Source organism: Plasmodium knowlesi (genome assembly GCF_000006355.2).
Source record: "Plasmodium knowlesi strain H genome assembly, chromosome: 3".
Classification (NCBI taxonomy): domain Eukaryota; phylum Apicomplexa; class Aconoidasida; order Haemosporida; family Plasmodiidae; genus Plasmodium; species Plasmodium knowlesi.
Genome location: NC_011904.2, coordinates 398,187 through 411,334, shown reverse-complemented (window position 1 = coordinate 411,334; position 13,148 = coordinate 398,187). Strand labels below are relative to the sequence as shown.

Below are 13,148 nucleotides of genomic sequence, written 5' to 3'. Positions count from 1 at the left end.
CTCAGTGCAAAAGGGGGGGGGGGATATATATATTTACACTAGTGTCCTTTCCCTATGATAATTTCACGTCACATTTTTTTTTTTTTTTTTTTTTTTTTTTTTTCCCTATTCGGCTAAATCCGGTGTATATAGAAGGAGGTCTACACTCCTCTCAACTTTCAAAGGATACCTTCAACGAGAAGAAGCTCCTGGGAAGGACAGTCTTTTCCGGTGTTTATTGTCCTTGGCACGTTTTTATCCATTTTGAGTTTATGCGACTAACACCTTTTAATATGACGCTGCTGTTTATCCTTACACCCTTCCGATCAAGTACTACTTGGGACCATTTCCACTTCAAATTGTGGCCACTCCAATCGTTGCCCATTTTTTTAGTGAACTAACAATTCGTCGTAACTATTTTTTCGGGTTTTCCCCTTACCAATTAACGGGGTAAAAAAAAAAATTCCCGCGAAAAAAAAAAAAAAAAAAAAAAAAAAAAAAAAAAATTGGCCCCTCCATTTGTTATTTTTTCCCCCCTATGGGGTGTTATAAAACTTAGCTAATTTGCTTTTCGGAATGTTGGGGACTTGGAAGGACTTACAAACAAGCACGTAAGGATAAAGGTAATAATTTCTACATTTCCTTTTCTTTTCTTTTTCTTTTTTTTTTTTTTTTTTGTGGAGAACTCCCCCCCCCACCCCTCCACTGCGTCGCATTCGCCGCGTAGCATCCGCATTGAGCATCGCTTGAGCGCGATAAGGGAAGGAAAGAGATAAGGAAGTGGCGAATGGAAGGGTAGAAGGGAAGAAGAAAATGGAGGACACGCAAAAAAGAACAACATAATGATTATGTTCTTCTTTTTTCTTCACCCCCCGAATATATGCTAATTTAAAAAAAAAGAAAAAAAAAAAGAAAGCCCGTACGATTTGATGAAAGCCACGGAAGGAAGCCCACCTCACGTTTCCAACGTGTCCTACCGAATACACCATACGAAGATTTGTGTCTGACCTGTTTGCACATTTATCAACGCAAGTAGTTGCTTCATTCTCTTTTTTCATCTTTACCTTACTTCAACCTCCTGGGAGTGTCCCATTTTCCTTTTTTTTTTTTTTTTTTTTTTTTTTTTACCTTAATAATGATGAAAGAGTACGTCGTATGCCCTACCATCTGAACGTGCAAGTTAGCTGCAGGATGCTCTTCGAGGGAGGAAGAGAATGCTCGCAACGAGGCCTCTTATGCTTCACCTTTTTTTTTTTAAAGTATATTTTGTACCCATCGGAAGTTATCCCTGTGGTGTGCGTATGTGTGTCTAGCGCAATACTATTTCCTCGCTGCGTTCGTTCTGCTCTTTTACAAAATTGATGCTTCCTTTTTCCGCTTTCTGATCACGATGAGTGGGGGAGGCGAAAAGGACGAGGAGAAAAATAAGGAGGAAGAAATTTTCAAGCTAAGAAAACTGGCTGCGATTTTCAAAAGTGAATGTAAAAAGTTGAAGGAGGAAAATGACGCACTCAAGAGGGGAAAGAAGGTTTCAAGGGAAACGGAAGAAAGCAGCACCCCCGGTGTGTCGGAGCAGATGAAGAACGAGTATGCCAAGCGTCTGACTGTAGAGAACAGCTACAAAAAGTTGAAGAACTTCACACTCATGTTGGAGGAAAAAATGGCTCAAGTGAAAAGTGATAGCAAAAAAAAGTACGCAGAAATGGAAGAAAGATTGAAAAGCTATCAAAACGATTTGTCTGTATCCAAGGGTGAAAGTGAACAGTTAAGGAAAGTCATGGAAGAAAAAGATACAAGGATAGAAAAACTAGTAAACAAGATGGACCAATTTATATCCTACCTAAAGGAAAACAAAGGCATGACAGACATGGCGGAGAGTAGTATAAACCAAGCTGTAGAATACAAAATACAAATAAAAAAGTTGAAGGAATATATTGAGGGGATAAAGAAAACGGAGGAAATCACAACTAAGGAGAGACAACAGTACAGAAGCATGATGATGCTCTGCTCCCAGTATAAACAAAAATGTAAACAACTGCCCCTTCTAGAAAATAAAGTAGAAATATTAGAAGGAAAAATTAAAGAGTTAGAGATATTCAAAAGTAGAGATAAAGAAAAAATGAAAAATATCTCCGAGTTAAAAAAAAGTTTAATAAATGAACAGGTCGAAAAAGAAAAACTGAATGAACAACTTTCCGAATGGATAAATTTTGCTAAATTATATATAGATAAAAATGCTATCGATGTAGAAAGTTTGAAGAGATCCATGCAACAGATTCATGAAAAATACACCCATGTGAATTTCACCAAAACGGATTTAGAACTCCAGTATAGAAAGCTAGCTTCTGAAATGGAAATGGTAAAACAAATTTTGGAAGATAAAAAGTTAGAAGTTAAAATCATTACCAATAAGAATAGGCACCTTGAGAAGATGTACGAATTTGCCAAACGAGACTACATGAAGGAATCGTCCACTGCACCGTCAAAAGAAAACAATACAATTGAAGATGCCCAGAAGGAAAACACTATTTTGGAAAAATCACTGACGGAGTACAAAGCCAAGTACGATTTTCTCCTGTCTGACAACGAGCAGAAGGAGAAACTCATAGAGGAGCTTACCGAAAGGGTGAAGAAATATCAAGCCGATTTTGAGCATACGTGTCTGAAGCACAAAAACGCAGAGACCGTATCAGACGAGTTGCAACTTTACCAGAAGGAAATTCTAATTCTCAAGGAAGAGATACAAAACTATAAGAACAGGATAATAACATTAGAAGGAGATATAATTCATCTGAAGGATGAGTGGGCTGACGATAAGCAAAAGTACGAAACAATGGTAAACGATTTAAGAGAGGCTGTTCGAAAATCCCAATTTGAGTGTAAAATCAGTGGCTCTGCAGGGAGATCGTCCAAAGAGGGAGGAACTCCCCCTGAGATAGAGAAGCAACAGAAGGAAGAGGACAAGGATGCACATAACACGCTGAACGCGCTGTACAACCACCTGGAGAATCTGTCGTCTGTGGACGAAATTGAGTTAATAACCCTACGAAATGAAAACTTGTACCTAAAGTCTAAGATTGAGGTAGTAAAAATATTTTACGCAAACCAGATTAAGAGCTATAGGGAAGCCTTCCTGTACATCTTAGGATGGGATATTCAAATAGAGCAGAATGACCAGGATATCTTCTTCATTCTCACCTCTTTATTTTCGACCCACGATGGGAAATTCATTTTTATAAAAAGCAACGGGGCTAAGGAGAAGCGCTCATTGGACTCGCAGACAGACGAGGAGAGGAACGCTAAGCGTGTGAAGCGACAGGGGGAGGCAACATCCTCCCCTGAAGGGATTGCCCCTGTGGAAAATACCCGATCATCAAACGGAAATAAAGGCACACCAAATGATGACACTGCTCCCTGCGAAGAGCTAACTAGGGAGCCAGATGAAATGACTGGGTCCATCACCCTGGACGTGTCCAAGGCCAACTTTGAAAACACGAACATGACACTCTCTTCCATCGTGAAAGGCTGCAAATACAATTTGCTTTTGCACGGTCATTACGGTGTGAAGTGGAACGACAATGAGGATTGGAAGAACCATATCAACAAAATTAACACCTACCCTGTCCTCCTCTCCATGTCCTGTATAGAGGAGTTCAACAACATCAAGGCGCAGTACAACAATAGCATGGGCAAGAACTCCCAGGGGATGCTCTTCAAGCTATAGCGACGCGTGTAACACTGTGTCATGTAACCATGCACGTACGTATATATGTATCTACGCATGTGTGCATTTTTCTTTCTGCCACTAGCCCCCAGGGACATGCAAATGGGCACCGCTTAAAAACACATATTAATGATACAACAAAAAAAAAAAAAAAAAAAAAAAAAAAACTTGTTCCTTTTTGGAGTATGCCACGTGAACGCCAAGCCAACCGCTTGGTACCCTTACTATGAAGCGAAAAGAAAAAAAAAAAAAAAAAAAAAAAAAAAAGAGGTGGAAGGAAATGGCAATGTAGACACTACCTGCATCCCTTCGGAAAATATACTTTGATAAATAGGATGGCAAAAATATTTACAAATACGTGTGCAACGTCTAACATGCGATGTATGATAGGAACAGTACGGCAGGGGGAAGAGGAGCATGTGGATTTCCCCCTTGGATAAAGCTTAGTCGTCCATGGGAAAAAAAAAAAAAAAAAAAAAAAAAAAAACATTACATAAACATTCGCACATATATAGATACATGTGCATGGTGCATGCGAAAGTCTCTCCAGGTTAGAAATCCTCCAAAAACTCGTCGACCCACTCCTCGTTGTCCTCTTTTTCCCATTGCAAGTTTTTAACCTGGTTGACAGTTTTACGCTTCTTGCTTACTTCCTTCTCGGCTTTATCATCCAACGCGTCGTGGGTTGCGTTCTTCCTCTGCAGGAGGGCCTCGTGGCCGTTTCTTTTTTTTCTTCTTTTCTTTCGCTTTTTGGGAGACATGTGCATGTTGCTGATGTGATCATGTTCGTAGCCACCGGTGTGGTCATTCCGTTGGTAGTTTCCTTCACCGCCACGTTGGTTCGCATGCAGATGATCTCCTTCATCATCCTCTTCGTCATCATCATCATCATCATCATCATCCTCGTCATAATCATCATCGTCGTTGTCCACATCATCGTTCTGGTGTTCGTTTAAATTATTTTCACAGCTTAAATCATCCGTGGACACAGAGGATTGGCACAAGTGTTTGCTCTCCTCCTCGTGAGTAATTTCATCGTGCATACTCTGTGTGGAAATTACAACGTTGGAATATTTTTTTAAAAAATCTAATCCTTCATTTATCTTTTTGAACATATCATAATATTCATTCGTTAGGTTAATCTGTTCCTCTTCTTTCGCAACAAATTCAGAGTTCCTTTCAATGTCGATAATCGTTTGAAGTTCTTTGCTTTTGTATGCAAACAACCTCAGCTTGGCACTCTCCATCAGGAGAAGAAGCTTTTTTTTCTTTGTATCTACTTGTCCTTTCATAGAAGTACATAGCTCCTTGAGGTACGACAACTTTTCTGCACTCTCGATTATGCTATGCTCATAATCATTTATTTTCTTATTTATCAAATTCAATTTGTCACTTTTTTTGAAGTAGTGATTGAACTGTCCTTGCCGCTGTTGTGTGTGATCATGATTGGCATCTTCCCTTGTTTCGTTTTCACCCATCGGATGAGAAGTTTGTACAGTGCACGTGCTCTCCGCTTCCATCTTCCTCCCGATCAACACATCGGGGATGATTAACGAGTCGGAGTAAATCAAATATTTATTAAAAACGTTAAGTAATTTACTAATTCCATCAAAGTCGAAGACCATACAGAACCAGGGAGTGTTATGAAGGTCGGCCAATATTTCCCCTCGGTTCTTATTCTCACTGCCTTGAACATCGCTTATTAAATTCTCGATATAGATGGACATGTTCTGATATATTTTTCTCTTCAAAGGCTCAATGATGTACTTGGGGTTGATGTAGAAGAAGGCCTTCGTCTTGCTCTTGTTGCTCCTCCTTGGCTTGTTCTTCCCCTCGTGCCGCAAATCACTACGATCACCGTGGTCATGGCAGTTTTGGTTGTCACCGTGGGGGTGGTCTTGCAATTCACCTTGATCATGGCCGTTACGGTTTCCATGAGTGCATCCAGCCTCCGCCGCCTCCTCGTCCATCCGCTTCTTCTCGGCGAACCGACTCATCTTCTTCAAGTCGTACACATGGCCCCAGCTGGGCGCACTCCCTCCGATATTAGCGGCGGCGTTACTGCTACTCGTAATGTTGTCCAGGGTATCCTTACGCACAATGTCACCTTCTCCACTAAAATCGACAGCACGAGAGATGTTGCCAAGGTTTATATTTTCCTGCACTTTCCCATCATCTGCATTCCCTTTGGATACCCCGTTTCCCACAAACATGTCCGTCGCCGCATTTTCATGCACCCCTGAAATGTTACTCTCCTTGGCACCTTCCCCTGTGAATGTTCCCTCCTGGTTGACGTGCTCACCAATATTGACACTGTTCAATCTATCCGTGTTGCTACTAGCGAGTCGATTTTTTATTGGAGTACACAGATGCTTGAGAAGGTTAGCATAGTTGTCCGTGCTGATGGCGTTGGTGTTTGGAGCGCCTTGGTTCGCAGTGGATTGATTGGCTGTACGGATGAGCGCGCTAGTCCCGTCAGATACTCCTCCCTTCAACACAGCTCCTTCTCTATGCATGTCTGCCTTCTCTGTATTGCTTTTCAAATTGATCGATCCCCCCGAGTAACTATTCTGTCCACCCATGGGATTTACAAAATGCACTCCACTCGCATGGGAAGCTCCTCCACCGAATAAAGTCATTCCGCTATAAGTGGTGTTCGCCTCGTTAAGTATCCCCCCCTTGGTACTGTCTCCTCCCATACCAATCAGCTCATTCATCTTTCCCTTGTCGTTCATATATCCATAATTGATTAGGTTTCCTCTCCCCTTTATATGACCCTCGGAGATTCCCTTGTGGGCGTTACCCATATTGCCCATGAGGTTTCCACTGGTAGGCGCGCTTGCCATTGGGATGCCCGTCAGATGGGCGTTGCCCATATTTCCATGGCTTTCCATGTTGCCTTGGTTACCTACTTGTGCCACCCCAACATCGTGGCCCATCGAGGCGAAGTGGGTTCCTCCCCCGCTCCCGTCCATACCGAGCGCGTTCCCACTTAACGGGTTAGTCATGCTATGTTTTCCATAGGTATGAAGGTTGCCTTCTCCGTGAAGGTTTCCCCCGCTGGAGAGATTCATTCCTGGCATGTTCATTCCGTTGCTATTGAGTGCACCACTCAACAGCGTACTGCTCAATATTGCCCCCTTATGCATACTGTTGGACCCCTGTGCAGGTGGAACGTTAAAAGAGTCTACCTTATTTATGGCGTTGCCGAAATTACTTACATGGTTGAAGTTTTGATTGTTATTCACACTGTGGTGATGGCTACTAACCGTGTTCGTAAAATTATTGAAGGAAATTTTCTGTCTGAGTTGATTCATCTGATTCAAGTTTGTTGATATGTTGGACGCATCTATGTCTTTCAACTCATTTGCCTTATTTTCGAATACATTCAAATTGGTGTTTTTTGTATTGCTCAAATTTTCCGATGTTTGGAAGGGTACTTGGTTCATGGCTGTATCACTGGGTGGCGGGTTGTTCCTGCTTATCCCGCTATTAATAAAGTTAGATAAGGTACTTTGTGCATTTCCCATTACCGTGCTTTTAGCATTCACATTGGCACTTGAGTTAACATTGATGTTGGCGCTGCTTCCGCCCTGAATCGTGCGGTACATGTTGCCAAAGAGGCCATCCTTCATCATGGTGTCCACGCGACTGGCCCCAGAGTGACCACCCTCATACGCTGCTGAACTCATCCCTGACGTTGGCATGGGCCCACCACTGATGGGGTTAATTAGATACGTACCCATTTGGTTCTCCTTCCCACGAGTACCTAAAATTTGCCCCCCAAAAACGTTTCCCCCTGAAATGGGGTTACTTCCCATGCGGCCTCCTGCAATAGGGGGTCCTGTCTTACTGCTCGCCTGCTTGGCTTCCATATACCCCAAATGATGTTGAGCCCCGGAAAAAATGTATTCACCACTTTTCATGGGTGGAACGTTCCTGGTGTTGCTGAACGTGTTCATATTCATTCGGCTCGTGTCCACTCTATCGAAGTTTTTCACATCGGGGTAAATTCCTTGATTGAAAATATTTTTCTGTGCACTCCCGTCCGTGGGCACCAAACCTGAGGGGGTGCTCGCCAAGTTGCTATATATGTGGCTGTTCACATTCCCTCCACCCATTTTCTTATCCATGTATACCAACCCTCCATTTGCATAAGCCGCGTTGGAGTGCATGTTGTTAAGGTTTACGTGGTTCTGAATTTTACCAATGAATTCGTTTTGATTAATCTTTGTATTTCCCGTTTGTCTCGAGTCATTCACTTTCTGAACATTCATTTTTAACATACTGTTTTCTTCCTTTCCGCTTTTAATGGGAGTAACTCCTGAGGAGACATTCAAACAGTGTGCGTTTTCCAAGTCTGTATTTGCATTAACGTTCAGGTAATTTACTCTCCTTTCGTTAAACCCTTTATAGAATATGCTTTGGGTAAAATTTTTGTTATCCATTTGGAGGGGGGAGAAGCTAATGGGGGGGGAAGCTAATGGGGGCGGTGAAAAGGACTTGGAGAGTTAGCTCGACCTTCTCAAACTCGGGCTCCCCAGCTGGGCCGAACAGTTGGATGCACAATTCAGCCGCTACGATCAGTCGCTACGATCAGTCGCTACGATCAGTCGCTACGATCAGTCGCTACGATCAGTTGCTTAATCGACCTCTCCTCCTTTTACACGCGCAGAGGGGAGTGAACAAATCTGCGCAAAGGCGGAGTAAGTCTAAGATGGGATTGCCACAGAAAAGAAAAAAATTACAAACGAGTTGAAAAGAAAGGGAGGCCCCTATCAAATGTCGATAGGTGTGATAAGTACTCCTTTCCTACTAACGTTACCGCTTCGTTCTCTCTGTGACGCGCACTGAAAATTAATCTCTTGTGTGAAGATTTCCGCGCGCCCTTACCAGTGTGCGCGTTGGTCTGTACACGCATGTTCATCTGTGTGCATTCCCCAAGAGTATACTTCCGGAAAAAAAAAAAAAAAAAAAAAAAAAAAAAATTCACTCTGCAAATTTTGCGCGGGTATGTTTTGTTCCCCCTGGCGCGAAGTGAGCAGCAAATTCTTTTCTTTTCTTTTTTTTTTTTTTTTTTTTTTTTTTTTTTTTTTGCGCAAAAATGGGCGACGTGCAAGTTGGGGAAGTGACGCCTAAAAATGAAACACACAAATGCACAAACATACATAATCAAACATGCATAATCAAACATACACAGTCAAACATACACAATCAAACATACACAGCCAAACATACATAATCAAGCACATAGTGATGCGTAAAAACAATCGTCGCCATAAGTACAAGCGGGCCAGGCGAACAAACGGTGTAAAAATAGTGAGGAAGGAAATGTCCCATTGCTTATAGTGTCTTTATTGCAAAAAAGAAAAAAAAAAAAAAAAAAAAAAAATGCATTCATATCAAGGCGCTAACGCCGGGACAATCCGTTTGAAAGGAAAAAGTAACATGTACACACAAATGGATTGCACTCGACTGGAAGTGAACAAACTGGTGGACAGAAGACGCTTTTTTTTCCATTTGTCCCAAACGAGTTTAACAAAACTGCGCGAAGAGGGGCCGAACGGAAAAAACTGCCCAACTGGCTGTAAGCAATCCTCCAGAGATGGACCAATTCATGTGTGCGCATTCGCAAGAAAGAGAAAAAAAAAAAAAAAAAAAAAAAAAAAAAACGCTGTAACAAAGGATAAAGAAGTAGGCAAATTAAGCGAAATGAAAAAGCTGGAAAATGCCGTCTCCCTCATTTGCTTTCACTCCAGTTCGGTTGCCCATTTATGTGTTTATAATGAAGTGCTACATGGAAAAGTAAGTGTATGCCGGGTTTCCTCCTCTCTATGTCATCTTCCACTCGATTTTGAAACACTATATAAGGGCGGAAAAAAAAAAAAAAAATAAAATAAAATAAAATAACAGAATAAACCCCACACCTTTTTCATTGGATGAACACTATTTGGGATGGTCAAGGAGTGCTCTATTAAAAGGGAGGCAAAGCAGACGACTCATTACTCTTCTCATGTTCTTCGCTCTGGGGGGTATCTCTCCAATTCGCACCCTACTGCAAATGGCCCAGAACGAGGCGCACCCCTAATGGGTTGCATGGTTGACTCTCCCCAAGCAACTTTCTAAAAGAGAGAAAAAAAAAAAAAAAAAAAAAAAAAACCATTACGCAAAAATTCGCACATATATAGGGACATGTGCATGGTGCATGCGACAGTTTCCACATGTCGGCACGAAACAATCAGCCGACTCCTGAACAGAAACAAAGTTGCGCAAAGATAAAATAATGCGCTCCCGGGGTGGGACAAATATCATATTTAGAGGGTGAGTGTTCTTAGTATTGGCCCGCAGGGGGGTGAACACTCCTGAGGGTTACTCGCCAAGCTGATTCTGCACTCTCAAAACCTGGCCGAAACGTGGCGCAACAATGTTGCTTAACCAGGTGAACCTCGCTCTTCCCATTTGATGACTCCTATATGATACCGCTCCAACACGAGTTTGAATGAAAAATGCTGAAAGCACTGCCAGAGGAAAGGAACCCTCTTTCCCATTCGAGGCGATCTCTCCTAATCGCCCAGTGTTCACCTATCGCAACACAGGAGAAGCATGTACAGGCTACCTTTAGCATGCATGCCTAGGTATGCACCCCCCACACACAACCTGTAACAACGCGGTCGTGACACGGTAGTTACTTACACCGGAAGGATAACTGATGTGGTGCGAATGAGTAGGAGGATTTTTTTTTTTTTGTTTAACTCCTCTGCCTTTATGTGGGAAAAGTGCTGGAATGGGGTAGGTCTTGCCTGGGTCGGAGCTCCTCACTCTGCGCACCTAATGTGTACTTCTACACCGTTACTACGCATCAGGGCGCAGGGGGAAAATGGCCCTCACGCTTATGTTCCTCCTGGCATGTATGACGCAGGGTGCACTGGGGATCCACATAACGCGGTCCCACGTAATGCAGTTCCATGTGACACATCCAGACATAGTACTGCCCCCTAAAGCCACGAGCGTTCAAGGTGCACACAAACGAGGCATGAACAGGGTTCTTTTTTTAAGCACCACAAGTAATTACCACCGTGTTCACCTGCACCAGAATCGAGTGAAGAGCAAAAAGGAGACAAGCTCGGAAGAAGAGCATGCGCCAACCTTTGATGAATATTTCAACAAGCGAGCAGAGGAAGACTACACCAAGTTAGAAGCAGAGAAACTCAAAATAATGAGAGAGAATGCCAATACATATAGGGACGAAATTAGGAAGGTACTTGAACGCAGTTACAAAAGCGAATACAAGAAATTGCTGAAGGAAGAGAAGGAAGACGAGGAGGTGAGCAGACAGGTGCACGAAAACCTCAAAATAACGTTCCTCATGAAGGAAAATATAAACAATTTTTTGTTCACTCGGTACAGCTATATGATCAACCGCTTGAAGGAGCAGTCCGCTATTTTGAGGAGCCTGCGCGGGGAGACAACTAAGAGCACCACTGAGGGGGACATCACGGAGGGGAAGAGTGGCGAGGGGGACACCACGGAGGGAAGGAGTAGCGAGGGGGACACAAAAATGAAAAAGAGTACAGAGGAGAAGACCACCGAAGGAATGATCAGAGATAGGATCACCAACGGGGAAAGTGTCCAGCTCGAATCTGTACAGTTCTTCAAACCACAGACGGGGTTCGTCCGTGGAACCTCCCCCGAGGTGAAGAATTCCTCTACCTTTCGTGAAAATATCTTTGCCAACGCCAAGTTACTTTTGGACACGAAGAGAAAGGCATCAGGTGAGTCAGCCTACACATTGGACCAAGAGCAGAACAACCAGAAGGAGGAAATAAACGAAGCGGACAACCCCATGTCTGGTAGTCTAACGGAGGAAGGGGAAACCGAACAGAAGCTATTCTCAAGGAGCAATGTATCTGCATTAGAGCTCTTCAAAAACAACGTAAATACATTCCTCTCATACAAAAAAGAAAATATAATAAAGGAAAACTTGCATGAAGATTTACTCTATGGGAGAGTAAAAGTTCACTGGTTTCCTCAATTCATGAAAAGGATAATTACAAAACTGCCAGATTATATTAAAGCTAGTGATGTTATAGTGGAGGTTAGAAATGGAATGATCCCGTTCGTGTTCGACGACTTATATGCACTCGACATTTTTAATTTTAGGACAAACAAACCCAGGATAATTGTCTACACGAATTGTGATCGGTCTTCCATTAAAGGGAACGAAGAATGGGGTAGCTTCTACAGAAGAAAACTCTTCTGGTACGATAAGCATTTTAATAAAAAAATAGAAAATAAAGAAGGCATGGAAAATCAACTGAAGAAAAGTGCAGTAATATTTGTGGATGCGAAAAATGGGAAGAAGGAAATTATTGTGTTAAAAAAATTAATTAACAGATTATGTCACCATGTGATTGAGCGGAAAAAAAAAAAAGGTCTCCACAATTACAAAGTCAAGTGCATTTTTATCGGTTTACCTAACGTTGGCAAGTCGGCTCTTATTAACCGTATACTGGAAGTGAAGAAGCCCAAGTCGTATGACCACCCAGGTCTAACCACTAACATACAAATGTATTCTTGCAAAAAGTATGAACTCATTGATACGCCTGGAATATTAGCTCCTAATCTTTACACACTCAGGGAGAGAGGCATGACGACCAAGAATGCCATTCTGGATAGGATTTATAATAGACATTCGAGTGACAATAACAATAGCGATAACACCGCATGCATTCGACATTACAACAGTTACATGCACGTGGAAAATAATATTTACCTGCTTGCTCTGTGCAATCACATAACTCCAAAAATGTATGACATATACAACGTGGCGGAGACGCTACTACAGAATATCCACCGTGCTTATCTTTACGACAATGAGTATGTAGATATGGGTAAAGTAATCAAGCGCTATCAAATTAACTTCACGGATTGCCTTGATTTTGAGGGAAAATTCTGCGCCTACCATTTTATACAGCGCCTGGCAAGGGATCGCTTCCACAACGACTTGAACCAGGCCTCCATGCGCCTCGTTACCGACTTTCGCAAGGGCTACCTTGGCCGCATGACGCTTAGCTACCCCCTCTACTTCAACCGGCGGGCCATTCGATTGCGCGTGGCCCAGGGGTACACACGTCAGCCAGGCGACCGCTATGTGGGCTGGTGACGGACAAGGCGAGGGTGCATCGGCGGCATATGCCCAGATGTGTCATTCATAGAGACGCCATTTTGTTTGCTTCACCGCGTTTACATGCTTAAATGCTTACATGCTTACATGCTTACATGCTTAAATGCTTACATGCTTACATGCTTACATGCTTAAATGCTTACATGCTTACATGCTTACATGCTTAAATGCTTACATGCTTAAGTGCTTACATGCCTACATATGTGTTAATTAAAAACAAAATGTGTGTTCGAAATGAGTCGAAGGAGGGGAAGTTAGGAG

General features: G+C 42.6%; 3 protein-coding genes across 3 annotated transcripts; 2 read left to right on the top strand and 1 right to left on the bottom strand.

Annotated features, from left to right (window-relative positions):
- Nucleotides 1–1,369: 1,369 nt before the first annotated feature.
- PKNH_0309000 (conserved Plasmodium protein, unknown function) lies at nucleotides 1,370–3,703 on the top strand (the record flags this gene model as incomplete). Its single annotated transcript, XM_002261031.1, has 1 exon — nucleotides 1,370–3,703. One exon carries the CDS (start codon nucleotides 1,370–1,372, stop codon nucleotides 3,701–3,703), a length of 2,334 nt encoding a protein of 777 aa, XP_002261067.1.
- Nucleotides 3,704–4,254: 551 nt separating this feature from the next.
- Nucleotides 4,255–8,151, bottom strand: PKNH_0308900 (conserved Plasmodium protein, unknown function; the record flags this gene model as incomplete). The annotated part of the gene is made up of 1 exon (XM_002261030.1): nucleotides 4,255–8,151. One exon carries the CDS (start codon nucleotides 8,149–8,151, stop codon nucleotides 4,255–4,257), a length of 3,897 nt encoding a protein of 1,298 aa, XP_002261066.1.
- A 2,429-nt stretch (nucleotides 8,152–10,580) lies between these two features.
- PKNH_0308800 (ribosome biogenesis GTPase A, putative) lies at nucleotides 10,581–12,866 on the top strand (the record flags this gene model as incomplete). The annotated part of the gene is made up of 1 exon (XM_002261029.1): nucleotides 10,581–12,866. The coding sequence occupies one exon, from the start codon at nucleotides 10,581–10,583 to the stop codon at nucleotides 12,864–12,866; it is 2,286 nt and encodes a 761-aa protein (XP_002261065.1).
- Nucleotides 12,867–13,148: the final 282 nt, after the last annotated feature.